General features: G+C 47.9%; 2 protein-coding genes and 1 long non-coding RNA gene across 5 annotated transcripts in view; 2 read left to right on the forward strand and 1 right to left on the reverse strand.

The window, feature by feature from the left end:
• Positions 1 to 8,140, forward strand: part of sema6e (sema domain, transmembrane domain (TM), and cytoplasmic domain, (semaphorin) 6E) — a 65,530-nt gene extending 57,390 nt beyond the window's left edge. For 2 of the 3 annotated variants that reach the window (XM_037274770.1, XM_037274769.1), the window contains 5 exons: positions 90 to 224; positions 618 to 695; positions 1,891 to 1,949; positions 2,563 to 2,614; positions 8,005 to 8,138. In XM_037274770.1, the coding sequence (XP_037130665.1) occupies positions 90 to 224; positions 618 to 695; positions 1,891 to 1,949; positions 2,563 to 2,614; positions 8,005 to 8,065 (385 nt within the window). In that variant the 3' untranslated portion in view covers positions 8,066 to 8,138. Of the gene's footprint in view, positions 1 to 89; positions 225 to 617; positions 696 to 1,890; positions 1,950 to 2,562; positions 2,615 to 4,180; positions 4,322 to 8,003 lie in introns of all 3 variants that reach the window. The other variant, XM_037274771.1, reaches the window with a different exon arrangement.
• On the reverse strand, positions 1,858 to 3,490 carry LOC119135449. The gene is made up of 2 exons (XR_005100562.1): positions 3,280 to 3,490; positions 1,858 to 2,216 (listed from the first exon to the last, which is right to left on the reverse strand). It is a non-coding gene; the product is annotated as an uncharacterized LOC119135449 (long non-coding RNA).
• A 3,733-nt stretch (positions 8,141 to 11,873) lies between the features above and the next one.
• On the forward strand, positions 11,874 to 13,797 carry LOC119135441 (cortexin-3). Its single transcript, XM_037273016.1, has one exon. The coding sequence runs from the start codon at positions 12,333 to 12,335 to the stop codon at positions 12,582 to 12,584; it is 252 nt and encodes an 83-aa protein (XP_037128911.1). The 5' UTR covers positions 11,874 to 12,332; the 3' UTR covers positions 12,585 to 13,797.
• Positions 13,798 to 15,093: the final 1,296 nt, after the last annotated feature.

A 15,093-nucleotide genomic window follows, 5' to 3' on the forward strand; every position in this document is an offset into this window, starting at 1 on the left:
CTTCACTTATTTTTTGTTTACTTTAGCCGGCGGCCGTTTTGTTTTCTGACGACAGTGCATCAAAGCTTGTTCCACTTGTTCTCTCCCAGATGCAACGTGAGGGGGGAGGAGCGTCAGGTGTTGGGGATGGAGCTTGACCGAGACCACCGCGCCCTCTTCGTGGCCTTCTCAGGCTGCGTCATCCGCGTGCCGCTCAGCCGCTGCGACGACTACGACTGCAAGACGTGAGTGGCCGGCCGCCTGTAGCCAATCAGAAGCCGGAATAGAGTGAAAACAAAATGGCGGACAACAACATTGAATGGAAGACAAGTGGAAAGAAAAAAGTTTGAATGACACGTATGCTTGTTTTTGTATGCATCACTTTCTATTTTTGGGCGAGGAATGCTTAACTCAGTCAACCCCTCGAAGCCCCCCCCCCTCGTTTTGATTTCGCCTCCTTCCGGAATTGAAGTCCCATCGCACGCTAACGTCTCAGCAGCACGCGCACTTTCACTGCCAGATTGGATCCAGCTGATTGACTAGGCGCCAGTGTTGGGGGGGACATAGCGGAGCAACACTGTACACACATTTGTAATTAAAAGGTATTTTTCCGCTGCTCTGTCTTGGGTGCCCCGCAGACGCTGCCTGTCCTCTCGGGACCCATACTGCGTGTGGCTGAAGGCTGGAAAGTGTGTCGCCGCCACACCCGGATCCAAGTAAGTCTCTCCAATCTGTTGGCAGCATTATGACATCACAGTGACATCATCAAATAGACAGAAATAGCCGACAGACAGCTGGATAAAGGTCAGGCTGTCGATTGACGGTCAAGGCTCGGATGTGCGTGGCAACCGGCTGATTTTTCCACTCCACGTTGTGAGCGCCGTTTCCCGGAAGGCCACTTTAGTGATGGAAAGAAACGACGGTCCCACCAGCGACTCGCTGAGGTTTTTGATTTACGAGCACTTTGGAGAGCGGTAGAAGCGGGCCAGAACATCCGCTGCACGTTCAACTATCCAGACGGAGTCATAACAAAGGAGGTGACATTTTTGGAATGTCAGCAAAGAAGAAGACGTGGATTTGATCCCAACATCTGCTTTGGATCTTCTTGTCGTCTTTTTTGGGACTTGTGAGGATCCAAAAGAGCGAGCAAGCCAAGCGCTGACAATGGAAACACATGTGACACAGGTGACATAAGTTGGAGTCAGTCTCCTGAAAGGTTGCGCTCGTGGTTGCCGCGCAAGCTTGATGACATCTTCAACTATTATTTCACCTCTGCTTTTATTTCTGTGACAAAGCTGTCACACGGATGCTGGAAGCTCAACCTTTATTTTTCAAGTTGAGTGTGACGACAACTCTTCTTTTTTTTTTTTTTTCCCTCCCTCTTTGTGGTGCTCTGCAAACGCTGCTCTCCTTCACAGTGTATAAACAAACAAAAAAAGTTTTGTCCAGAAACTTTTACAAGTCACAGCAGGAAGTCTGAACAGAAAATGACAGCTGGTTCTGGTGTCGGAACTTTTTGTCTTGATTGCCCACCTGGCTGTCTCAGCCGGCAAAACATCATCACCGGTGATTTTGTTTTTGTACAGAAGCGAACTGCAAAAAAAAAAAAAAAAAAAAAAATCACCAGTCAGGTTAAAGACAAAAGACTGACCATGTTACAGGATGTGATGTCATCATATTGCACTTAAACATGGATTATAGGAGCGTCACCCATGGTCATATTCCAAAATTAAATTTGTCATTATGTGAATAATAAATAAATATAAATGTATACATAATATTTATAATTAGAATATATAATTCAATACATTTAATTGTGCGAATAATGACCAATTTAATTATGTCAAGAAGGTGGGGTTTTTTTTTTCTTTTTTTCGGTAGCTGACGTTTGTGTTTTGTGTGTCCACTCAGAGGCGCCTTTGAACAGGACGTAGAGAACGCCGCTCTTCTCCATCCTAACACCTGTCACGGTGAGTCGGCCATATTGTTTCCTCAAGACATCAACATAAGGCCTATTGAACGCACCGTCACAGGTGTCATCTCGCGGCTCGCTAGTTAGCATGTACTCGCTCGCCTCCTCATCCAATCCCGGAGTTTGTCTTTTTAATTGCGTGAAGCTGACAGAGTCAGTTTGTCGTCAGTCGGCCGTGAAGAACGTTCCGGGCGAGAGGCTTGTTTTTTCCGTCCGGCGCAGAGACGCATTACACACGTTCAACAACGTCGGCGTCTTTTGGCAGCTGAAAGGAAAAACAAATGTCAATCATGTCAGGTTTAGACCCCCAGCCGTTACCCCCTCCACAACCATTTGCATGAAGCATTAGCATGTCCCAGTCGTGCCGTGGGCGTGCTTAACATTTCTTTTTCCAGCTCCTCCTGTGATCCCATCTCCAAAAGTGCTTTAATCTTCCCGCTTGGGTGACGCGTTTGTCTCAAGTGTCGTTTCGAGCGCTTCTATGCGTCAAGCCGACAACAATAACACAAAACGACAAAGGCGACGACAAAGAGATGAGTCACGGCGAAGAGCGGGAATTCTTGACGGGGAAAACTAATTGTAAGTGTTTTTTTTTGTTTCCCCATCTTCAGATGTCCTGGCGACCACTCGTAAGCATAACACGCCTCTGGACTCGGCTTACGGTTAGTTCACACGTTCCCTTACTTCCTCTCCGCAAATGGCCATTTGTTCCTCCATTTTCCGAACGCCGCCCGGAAGCTTCCGGAATCTTTCATTCGGACTGCTCGGTGACAGCTTAAACATGGCGGCCATTGTCCTTAATGGCCTTTATCCCCGGGGAACGCCATCCCCGTCATGTCTCATTTGGCTCACCGGCGCCCGCGGCGTACTCAGAATGGAGTATCGGGACGCGGCCGAGCTGGCCGGCCGGCGCACCGATACGACCCGAGAGGCCCCGAAGGAAAAAATTGTTAACGTTTGTCACGAGCCCCTGTCTTGGCAGACGCAAAGCCACATTGTGGGTCAAGGGCCATTTTGTTTCTCTTGACTGACCGCCAACAGCACTGAATGGCCGCCAACACCACTGACCTCTAGAACACAGCTGACTGACTGGCCACACAGCGTGGCTAACGACTAACAAGATGGGACTGACCGCTACACGACTGATGGACGGCTAACACGACAGACGGATTATTAACATGCTAACCAACTACCCGCTAATCCAACCAAGGCTGTGTTTGGAATCCTTCCATAATCCGCTACCTGGGCCCTCTGTCGTGAGTTTACGAAGTTGTAGTGCTGTTTTCATCGTGTATTGTAATGAAATCTTTGCCTGCGGACTTCCATACTTTCACTTCCTGGAGGCGGAGTTTGCGCTACGCTGTAGCTTTGATGCTGCGGCGCAGTGTTTGATACCCGCCGTATGCACCCTGATGCTCGCCGCTCTTTTGTCTCCTGAAAGATTTATCGCGCTAACAAAGCCGATGGATGGCGTGAGGCCTCCACTCGGCGAAGCGCCTGACGCCATCTTTCTTCCACTTCCCGTCATCTCAACAATGGCCGCCCGCAGAGAGAAAGGCGGAAGATAAACACCCACCAGCATATCCAATCAGATAATCCTCCATTGTGTGCGTCGTGGCCATAGAAACAAAAACCTTCACAATAATCAAAGGGAAGCGCAGATGGTGACGTGGCGGGGATGCCGTCGTCTGGCACGCCACCAGCAAGATGACAAACCGAGGCCTTTTTTCTCCCCTTAAGAGCCATTTAGCACGCTGCTAACAGGAGGGCGCTAATGAGCTATCAAGCATGCAGCGTGTCAGCAGACAATATGTCTGACATTTGACAAAGATTCCACCCCGTTATAGTTGAAACTTTCTTTCAAACAGAAAATGGAAATCCCATGTGACTGGCTGCTCCCGGGACGAACGCAACTGATGGCTAACGTGGCTGACTGCTAATTTAAGTGGTAGCTCACATGTCTGACACAACTAGGAGCGCTAAAACGGCTTTAGCTAACAGCTAGCGGCATCGCACAACATGTGAGCTGGCCACCAACTGTGGTCGCCATGCTAACTTCTAAACATCCTGTCAATCTGTTATAGATTGATTGACAGATTAGTGTACTCACCGGAGCGTGTATCTGAACGAATTTTTCTCCCGAATCAGGAAGTTGATTGACGAGTCAACTAATCAATCACTGTGTTGCCCCTCCCCCTCCTGTTCCTATCCCTTCGCTGCGACCCACAGGGAAGGCACCACCCACAAGCACCGGCCCGTCCAATCATAAGGGAGGCAGGTGACCCTGAAGAGGTCCAGGTCCGGACAGGCCCTCCCTACGAGGGGGGGCAAGGTCACCTGACTCGGAGCCAATCATTGTGGAGATGGAGGGTAAAGGGGAGGGGCTTATATCCACGAGGGGTTTGCGCTGCTGGGCCCCCCTACGGCTGACTAACAACCAGTGACCCGCATTACTAACTAATGCGACTGACTACTTAACACGACTGCCATCACTGCTAACACAATTGACGATAACTTAACATAACCATGACCCGCAGTCGTCTTGACCATTTGACAAGCGGGAGCCGACCGGGTGCAGATTGCTGACTTGAACACTGCAGTGAAAAGTCGGGCTAATGTTAGCTTGCTAACCATTACAACAGCACAACAACCCAAAGGATAGGAGGTTGTGCCCAGCAGATGCCTCAAAACGAATTCCTAAGAATATTTCATCTTTTTTTCATATAAATATTAATAAGTTTCGCGGGTCACAAACGTGGTCTGCACAGAAAGCGCTGACTCCAGTCTTTAATATGCAAACTCCGTATGGACCAGACGTTCATTAAAATATGAAAAACCTGACCAATCAGCAGTGACGGAACCGGTCATGTTGCCAAAACCACACGGAATATTGGAAAATGTATAAAAGGTGACTGATACGAATTTTTTTTCACAAGCTTTGACTTTAAGAAACACTGCGGCTGATTGGGTTGCCTGTGGGTCATGTGACCAAGATTCAGTAGAAGGAGCTGCTAATACGCAAACCTGTTACATAAATACATGCAGTAAGTGCACTTAGAGTTTTGTTTTTTTGACGATACCGACTGGGCCCACAGTGCTGTCCGTCCCCTGCTACCCCTCATCCCACCCTCTGTAGTCTTTCCTGCCGTGACCTGCCTGCTTCCCCACCCAGCATCTAACCCACCAAAATGTACCCCACCATGAGCTCCCCACCTCAAAGCTGCAGTCAACATCCAAAGTGACTTCCTCTGTCTTTACGTTTGGATGCTGGAGCAAAGAAAACTTCCCGCGTGGCGTCGTATTCCCGCTCGAGTCACTGGGAAGTTTGCTCAAAAAGTTCTCTGCATGCAGTTCGTGCATGAGTTGTCAGTGCTCTCCATCTAAAGGCGTCAAACACACATACGGCGCATTCAGTTGGAGGACGCTGACTCGGCAGTGAAGGCAGCGCAATCTCTCAGATTTGTGACTAGGACCGACGTGACTGACCGCAAACACAAATCAACGCTAACAAAACTGATTCGCAGTACGCAGGTGGCTAACACAACCATGCTAACAGCACCGACGAATGGAACTGACTGCTAACACGACGAGCAGCGGCCAATCAGAGTCCAGCGCTCACATTCGATCCGTCATTGTTGTTCTTTTTTTTTTTTGCATCAAACATGAACAAATGCTTTTGTAAAAAAAATATTGAAGGAGCTCATCGATTATCTCCCACCTGAATTCAGTTGCTAATTGTGCGTGCGTGCGTGTTGGGGAATGAAAAGGTTTGGATTTGCTGTTAGCTTGGCGGTGTTGCGCCGCGATTGCATGAGCTCGTAAACAAAGCCTGAGGCGGCGGCGCTGTCAGGATGAAGAAGTCATTAAGGAACAATTACACGCCCTCTTGAGCTCACACTCACTCCCACTAATTACTGAACTCTTTTGACTTTATTAAAAGAGCAAGTCTTGACTAGAACTTCAGCTCTATTTTTTTTTTCCTCCAATGGACTTCACATGACATCACCCGCCTCTCAACGTGAGATTTTTTTTTTCTTTTTGGACGTGTTCATAAGCTCATTTCCGGTGACTTTGGGTATTTGTTTTTGGACTTCTGTTTGAAAATCTTGCCCACTTGCACCGCTTTGGTCAGAGTACAAAAACAGCAAATAGTTAAGTTTCTTGATTTTTATTTTTTTAATTTAGTAAGCTTGCATGCTTCCAAATTCCATTTGAATATGGATCACTGCCTACGTAAGCATCCAGAAACACGATTGTCGTCCCCGCCGTTTTGTGGCCAACCGGTTGTGTCGTCTCAAGGACTTTCCGTCACTGAAGCGTAAGGAAAGCCTCGCTGAGACACTTTGTTGATGGGAAAGCAGAAAGACGGCGCTCTGTCTGTTTTCATTCCAGCGCTTGGTGTTTGTCCTCCCATGACACGGCGACGACGTGTGCTGATGTTTGCCTTTCAAAACGTTTTCCCAAGTGGCATCCTGTCAATCACATCTTGCTCTTTTTATTCCCCCCCCCCCCCCCCCCCCCTCCTCTTCCAACATAAAGACATAGTTTGCTCATCCATACTGGGACATAAATGCATCACACCCGTCTAAGGAAGGGAAGATGAAATGTAAACGTGCCGTCATGTGACCAATTAATTCGCCCAAGTTGTCGTGCGTTCAAACAATAGTCGGATGAAGAAAGCAAAAAAAAAGACTTTGCTTGGATGTTGCTCTTCCTTGCGTCGTCTTTATCTGTCAGCAGACGTCTGACACTTTCAGGCCCGCAAAGCCTCTTGGGAGTCGACGTTGTTGTCTGCCACGGTTGCCATGACGACCCCCCCTTTCTCCTCACACGTTGCACGACTTTCACACTTTTTGTCTGCGCACTTATGGAAAATCATCTTGATTCCGCGACTACTTTCTTTGTCCGGCTCACTATTTGAGCAAAAATATTGGGACACAGCTCAACTCATCTGCATCTCAACGTCTCCTCTTAGGAGCGAGCCATAGATCACCAAGGCTGCGATCAGTATCGATCAGCAGAGCTGAGCGTGCGTGTTCACATTTTGTCACTCGTTGATTTGAATTTGCCCTTCAACTGACACTAAATAAGAAAGACAAGGAACACGTGAGCGTCAAGGTTAATTCCAGCCTGAAAAAGATGAAAGTGCTACTCGACTGCATATTGTTAGTTAATTATTGATCAGTCAGCGTGATGAGTCATCATCTTAACGATCATCGTCTCGTTAACATCGTTTGGTCTTTTTCAGCAAAGATTTTCTGCCGCAATTCTGTTGCCGACCTGCATGTTCGCACATACGCACATGCATATGCTAATGAGGGAAGCACACGCACACCAATGTGTCTTGCGGGCGCCAGCGTAGAGGAGGCGTGACACCCCAGATGGTCGGCAGTGTGGACCAAGGTCGTTTATACACACACTGTGTCAATTAAGTCCATTTTGAGCCTTTTGAGTGGCGGCCATTTTGTACGCTGCTGGAGCGCCGGGTGGCAAACAAAAATGATTGACAGCTCCTGACGACTCAATTGTACTTCTTCCCTCACTCTCTTTTTTCACACCCCCCCACCATTAAGGCTCATGTACACTCTGTATCTCTCTGTGCTGAACTCCTTCAATATTTCTTGATGTTTTGGGTGTCCATGGATGCCTTCTTAGGTTTTCTCTCTCGGGCCATGTTTGGTTTTATTCCAGATTCAGCCGCAAATGTACAGGTTGCAAAGTCATCGAAAAGAGGAATTGTTTGGAGATTTCCACAATGCATTTTACAGCCAGCATATTGAAATGGAGTCATCCATTTGCTCCATGGCAGCGCAGCAAACCATTAAAGTAAAAAAAAAAAGAGAATTGCATGAAATTGCTTCCTTGTGCAATAATTGATTAATGATGTCATGCGGTCTAAACCAGAATAGAATGTTCAAGTGTTGAGTTTAGGCTGAAACCCATTTAGGGACAAGTGTGTCAATCAAGCCATCCAGTCATAAGAAATTGAACGAATGTTACCAATGTGAAGCCCAAAAATATCATTTGATGTCAACAATTGTTGTTTTTCAGAGCGTTCGCCGACCTTCCGAAGTGGACAAGAGCAACCACAAGCGTCCACATACACGCTGCTGATACGCCTGCGTCCTGGTGGCCTTCGTGCTGGGCGCCTTCCTGTCAGGCTTTTTGGTGTCCTGCTATTGCAACCGGGCCGGGCACAAGACCCGGAAGCTCCCCAAGGACCCCGAGGTTCAGATCCCGCACGCGCTGTCCCTCCGCAGCCTGGCCAAGCTCAACGGCCTCCTGGAGGGCGGCGCCGGCAAGGAGGACAAGCTGGACACGTCCTCCCCGAAGATCTACAGTTCTTTGTTCTCCAAGGAGGCGCCCAGGAGGAGCGCCCACCACGGCATGTCCGTGGGGGACCTGGTGCCGCCCCACCACCACCATCACCACCACCTGCGCTCGTCCTCGGAGCTCTCCGGTTTGCCCACGCCGGACTCCACGCCCGAGCTGCCCATCAAGAGCATGAAGGCCTTCCGGAACCAGTGGGAGAAGAACCACAACTGCAACAACGCTTCGCGCTCGCCTTCGGCCCACGTGTTCCCTTACGCGGCGTCGCGTCTCCCCGACGAGCGGAAAGTCTACAACGCCGAGCGGACTCCTGCCGCAACACCCTGGCTACGTCCCACAAGGTGATGGAAAGTCACCTCATTGGACGAGCTGCTCAAACACATCCACGATGGGGGTGGCGCCAAGACGCCGCAGCTCGTCAGCCCGGCGGCGGGACATCATATCGGTGGGCCGGCGGCGGGGCACCTGGCCTACGCTGGCCGCGTCCAGCCCCATATCCCAGAAACGGAGTCGGCGCCATACTATAGCTCGTCCACGCTGCCCCGCGACAGCCTGACCCGCCGCATGGACGTCCCTCCGGACCCGCCGCCTCCACCGCACACGTCTACGCTGGAGCGTCGCCAGTCCTCGTCCCAAAGGCATTCCTTCATGAGCGCTGGCGGGGCAGCTCTCCCGCGCCATCACAGCTTCAGCCAGCGCATGAGCGCCGCCGCCGGCCACCAGCCGCCACCCCCTCCTGGCGCGCATGAACTCCACAGGAAGCTGCGAGGGTCACTTCCCCCTCCTGCCTCCCGGGTACTTGGCGCGCTACAACGCCGCCCAGCAGGACGGCCCTCTCAGGGGCGGCAACGGCGACATTCGAAGGGGGGCCCCCCTAAAACCCGACGCCCCGCCCAAGCCGCTCTTTATTCCCGCCTCCTCGCCCGTCAGCCCGCACGCCAACTTCAACTACTGACACTGTTTGGGACACGGACCGATGCCTCAAGTTGACGTGGGAAATTATCTTTGTACCATATTGGTATTGTTCTCTTCGATGCTACATTGACCGACCTTTCATCGCTACGCAGCGCAGAGCGGAGCAGCTGAAGGCCTCCTCTGTGTGCGACAGTGACGCCGCAACTACATCATCGACAATGACATCCACCTCGAAATGAATGACAACGACGACATTGACTCAATTTACTAACTATATCAACAGCTCGACTGTCCGCGTCGACATGAGCAAATACACGGCAACACAACATTGACAGTGACGCAAAGGTTGCACAAAGTCGCGGTAAAGACTTGAAGCGCTGCGATGCTTGGTTCTCGTTTTCTTTGCGATGTCATTGTGTTTGATAACCAGAATGTGTTTATATTATGCATGTGTGTGTGTGCGTGTGCGTGTGCGTGCGTGCGAGCGAGCATGTGTATACTGTATGTGTGTGTAGAGCCACATACAGTATATACTATCTGCAGTATATATAAATAATATATATATATATAAATGTGTGTCAAGTTGTGATGACAAATTAGCAAGAAAGTAACTTTTGTCTTTTGCCTTATTATACTCGAACTACCCCTAAAGCCCCCCCGTCCCCGTCCCCACTCCAAGAAACTAAACCACAGCCAAAAACTGTCAACAAATACATTTGGGGATTTTACTCAATGTTTCCTGAAATGACTTCACTGCATCACAGAATCTTGACTTGATTGTCGTTTGGCCACAGTTTTTTGTTTTTCTGTTTTTGCATCAAGATTCAATTTTTTGGAAGCCCACCTTTTTAGGGCCACAGCAAGACCAGTCTGCTGAAGCGGATGACTCACTGGCGCCTTTTTTTCTTCTTCTTTAACGTTTGATTGTTGTTCATGTGGACATTTCTCCAGTGGGAACATTTTGGACCGCCTGAGGCCGACATTCCCGTACAAACTGCAACAACAACAATGGGGAGAGCTGAACTTCTTATTGACACACTTTGTGGCTAATGCTTGTAAATAAAATCATACTGACGACACAAACGTGCCTGCCTTATTATATACTCATGGCAGCACGGATCATTAGAGGATAATGGATTCATATTCTTTTCTTCAATGATTTTTTTTTCCCATACAAATTGATTGTTGGGTGTATACTGACACCTTATGGTTGTATGGTTGTAGTGCAAGAGGTCCCTTTTTATTTTTTTACTTGGACAAACACGCCCATCCATCCATTTTCAACGCCCCATATCCACTTCAGGGTCGTCAACAACTTGGAAAGAAACTGTTTTTACAAATTTTGCAACTATAACGATCACCTCTATTAAATACAAATATAATACAAAAATAATTAATCAATTTGACAACCAACAAATACTGAAAAGGAAAAAGAACGGAGAAAAAAATGAAAAAATATCAATTTATGGTACAATATAAAAGTTGACATAAATGCATTTAAATTGGCGAAAACTTCCATTGTCTTAAGAGCCTTTATTTTTGTATGACCCCCAAAAGTGAGAAATGTGTCCCATTTTGAAGGGCTGAAAAAGACCCTGCAGTCCTCCCTGAGGCCACCAGAGGGAGACACAGTACCAAACTTCCACGGGCGTACTCACTTCAGGGGAACCCCACACACATACGCAACACGTATTGTGTCCATTATACATTCCAAACTTCAACGACACATTGAAGACGAACAAAAGGCAGACTGTTTGAGGTGTCTTAGATGTCAAGGACATCTCAAACACATCAATGACAAATTATTAAAAAAAAACAATCTACCATGTCCTGGATTGCGTCCTGTCTCGCCAGGGTGTCATTAGTTATGGAGCTGATTCTCCCAATATCCCAAAATGTCAAATACATCCAAATACATTGTGACATTTCGAAGACAACGTGTCTTTGACCTCATTTATTTAACTGATCCTGCCAATGCAAGACAAATTATTCAAAGGAAAAACGCACAAATAATTTTGCGTGCGTTGCGCAAGGGCCGCACCCCTCCCTCATTGACTTGCGCCACATCACCTTGCTGGAGGATCGCCATGGCAACAGGTTGCCCATAGCGACGGGGTACCGCTCCATTGCCGCCAGACAACCGGCACTCGCGTCGGGCGCGCGCAAAGTGATACGCGCGCGCCAGGGTGAGGTCCGCGTGCGAAGACACTCAGACACGGTGGAGACAGCGGAGCGCAGCTCGCGCGGACTCGGGGATCGAACCGGCAGCAGCCGTGGTGGCGCCGGCATGATGGCGGGCTGACGTGACGACAACAAACAAGAAAACAAGGTCAGTGACACGCACACTTGACTCTTGATGTGGGAGTGACATGAGGACAAGGAAGGGTATTTGTTTTTCCTTAGCTTTATATATGTTTTTTATGATTGTTTTAATTGATCATGAGCAAAATTTCTCCACTTTAGCACATTTTCTCCAGCAGCTTTATGACCGTTTGATGAGATACATGTTATGCTTTTTGTGTTAATTCAATTAGATTTCCATTATCTGTATTTTTTATTTATTTATATTATTTGGATTCAACTTGAATTGTATTTTAAGATGTATTCGATTTTTCTTATATTTCTGTATGTTTATATTTGCTCTATTTTCATCATATTTTCCATTTTATCTGAAATGTTTGTTCTCGTCCCATTATTTTTGATCCTAATAATTGCATGCGTTTATTCTAGTTCCATTGTTTTAAACCCTAATAATTGCATTATTGTATGAATCATATTTTGATTAATTTTTAAATTCCGTATATATATGGATATTAACTCTTTTTTTTCCTATGATCTAATATGTTTATTCCATTATTGTGTTTTGTTCACATGTACGTTTAGGATGCTGCTGCCATCCGGAATTGCCAGAATGATTCCATCTCAAAGAATTCACTTCACGCTAACACTACATGACAGTCAAAAAGTCTCGTCAGTCGTTAGTGACCTTTAATTGATTGACCGAAAAGATGTGTGTTTTGCAGGCGTCTGGCCGCCACCCCTGTGTGTGCCCACCCCCCCTCCCCTCCCCTCCTCTCCGTGTTCCGTGCGTGGTTACCGAGCGCCGGCCACAGCGCTGGAGCCGCGACGCTCCAGCATGGACGTGCCCAGGATGGCCGAGGGCCTATTCAGTAGCACGCTGTCGTCGTCCGGCGGCGGCCACCAGGCGGCGTCCTACCTGTCACTGGAGCAGAAGGTGGCCTTCATCTTCGTGTTGCTACTCTTCATCTTCCTGGCGCTCCTCATCGTGCGCTGCTTCCGCATCCTGCTGGACCCCTACCGCAGCATGCCCTCGTCCAACTGGACCGACCACACTGAGAAGGACACCTTCGACTATCGCATTGTCTAAGCCGGGGGTTCTCAAACTTTCGGGGTCCAGCCGAGAGAGAGATTTGACTCCAAATCTTAGCGCCCTACGAAATGACGTGCGAATTACATTGAAGCCCAGGAAAAAAAAAATCCTTAAATCTAATTATTTCTTCAGGATTCAAAGTTTAAAATTTTAAATGAGTCTGACTTTATGGGCATAAAAAAATAATCTTTCAAAAATGAAACTATTTTTTTCCAATGTAACATTATAATATTAGATTAGTCCAAGTTTAATGATTTTCAGCCAGTGAATTTCAAAGATACACATTTTATTGATTTTTCTATATGTATTTTATGCTGTGAAACTCACCTTTAACAAGACTATACTCTAAATTCCAGAAAAACTTTATTCCCGTCATTACAAAGCTCTCTGAGAGACCGTCAATTACTCGTCACTATTCACAGCGAGGCTCAAATTCACCTTCTGAAAATAACATATTCAAAAAATCTATTGCTTCTGGACCCCCCCAGTTTGAGAACCACTGGTATCGCCTTGAAAATGGCTTCCCTGAGTGGACACCCCCCCTTTCCTCCTCCCTCGTCCTCCATTTGTGGACTACCTCGTTCCGCCTTCTTGTGTGTGGACGTCTTAACAGGGTCAAACAGAGTTTACATGCCAGCGTCTTTGCTAGATTTAGACAATCAGTGTTGTTCCGCCCACCCGAGTAGTCGACCTCCTCCAAGGCTTCTTCACGCCTTCTTCTTCTTCTTGGAGCGCTCCCTTTAACGTAAACCCTTTGAACATTGGCGGTGGCCATGTTGGACCCAAAGTTGAGAGTGAGTGCTGTACCGTGTGCCTCCACATGTTGTCCCGTGTGGTTTTCGTCACGTGACGTGCGTGTTCCTCAAGCAGGGTCACTGCCGGCACTTGGTAGGTGGACGGCGGCAATGTCGGTTGTCTCCGTCCTCCCGCCAAAGCCTTCGCCAAATGACGCCATGGCCTCTCCGTCATCTGTGCGCCTTACAGCAGAGGTGGGGGACTCCAGTCACATGACTTGACTCCAGTCGAGTTTTACGACTCGGCTAAAACTTGCCATTCATGAGACTTGACTTGGGTTGGATTGGAACTGTTGAGTTCAGTTGAGGGATTTTGGATTATTTGGATTATTATTGGAATTTTTTACATTTGGCGATTGTGAAAAAGCAAAAGGTACGAGACAAAAACAAAAAGACATCTTACTTCATCGACCGCTGTAAAAGTAAGCTAGGTTCTCTGACAGTTTAGCTGACTGATCGACTTGACTCGAGTCAGACTAAAAATCGCCCATTTTTGGGACTTGGTGCTTGTTTGGCTAAAATGGATGATTGCCTGTTTACATTTGAAAATCTCAATTTTCTTAAATTGGTTCGCAAGTCTGTCTCCTGGTTCTGAGGTTCCTGGTTTGAATCTCGCCTCAGGCCTTGCTGTGTGGCGTTTTCAGCTTTATTCAAGACTCTAAATTGTTCTTCAGTGTGATTGGGGATAATCTGTGCCCCTACGGCGCCCCCTTTAGCTCCGCCTGTGTCTGTACCTTGTGACTAAACAAGATTCATGACTTGACATGACTCATCTGGACTTGAGACTCGCTTGAAACTTGAACGTTCAAGACTTTAGACCCGCACAGATGTGACTTCCTCCCACCTCTGCCTTCTAGTGTAGTTTGTTTACAGACTTTCCTTCCCGCTGATGTCATTAAAAGAGAGACACTGCCCTTGCACCCACCCCCTCCTCCCTCTTCTCACTTCCTGCTGCCACAGGAAGTGGACCGCTTGAGCCTTTCTGGTGCCGTTCTCGTGATGCTGTTGCTTGAAACCAGAAGTCACACAAGCTTCTCTCTTTGGCTTGGTGGTGTGCATGTCTCTGGCCTCTCCGTGCATGTTTTCTGTCAATATCGGAGCCTTTGCGCTCCTTAAAAAGCCTTCGTGCTCCTGAAGGAGCCTTTTTTTGGGGAGGGGATTAAAAGGTCAGATTACTCTGCGTCCTTTTTTCTCTCATTTCTTTGATGCTGTTTGGCTACCAAGACAGCTGAGGCGTCATGTACTTCGTTAGAGCCAAATGAAAAATGGATTCCTTGGAGCCATCCGGCAGGCTCCGAGGAGGAGGCGGCGGCGGCAGCGGCGGCCTTCTGGGAGACCTGAAAACATTTCAATTTCACCTTATCAGCTGCCGCCAGCGCGCACCCGCTGAGGGCTCGATTGCTTCTTTTGTGAAGCCAGACACATTTTCGTACACACACACACACATTCTCATGCGCACACACAGCCATGGACACATACGCAAACAAACATACTCAAATATAAGCACACACATACACAAAGTGGCCATAGGCTGTTTTTTTGCGGTCCAGCAGAGCATCACACAGAATCACAAGAACATTCGCTCGGGCATGATGTGAGCGTGCGTGCGCATGCCGACGTGCCACCGCAGGGAAGCGGATCACAGAATTTGACACAAGCGTTCATCTTCTTACGTAACATAAACTTTGAAGAAGGGAAAATAAGCCGCTTGA

This window comes from Syngnathus acus, chromosome 16 (genome assembly GCF_901709675.1).
Source record: "Syngnathus acus chromosome 16, fSynAcu1.2, whole genome shotgun sequence".
Classification (NCBI taxonomy): domain Eukaryota; kingdom Metazoa; phylum Chordata; class Actinopteri; order Syngnathiformes; family Syngnathidae; genus Syngnathus; species Syngnathus acus.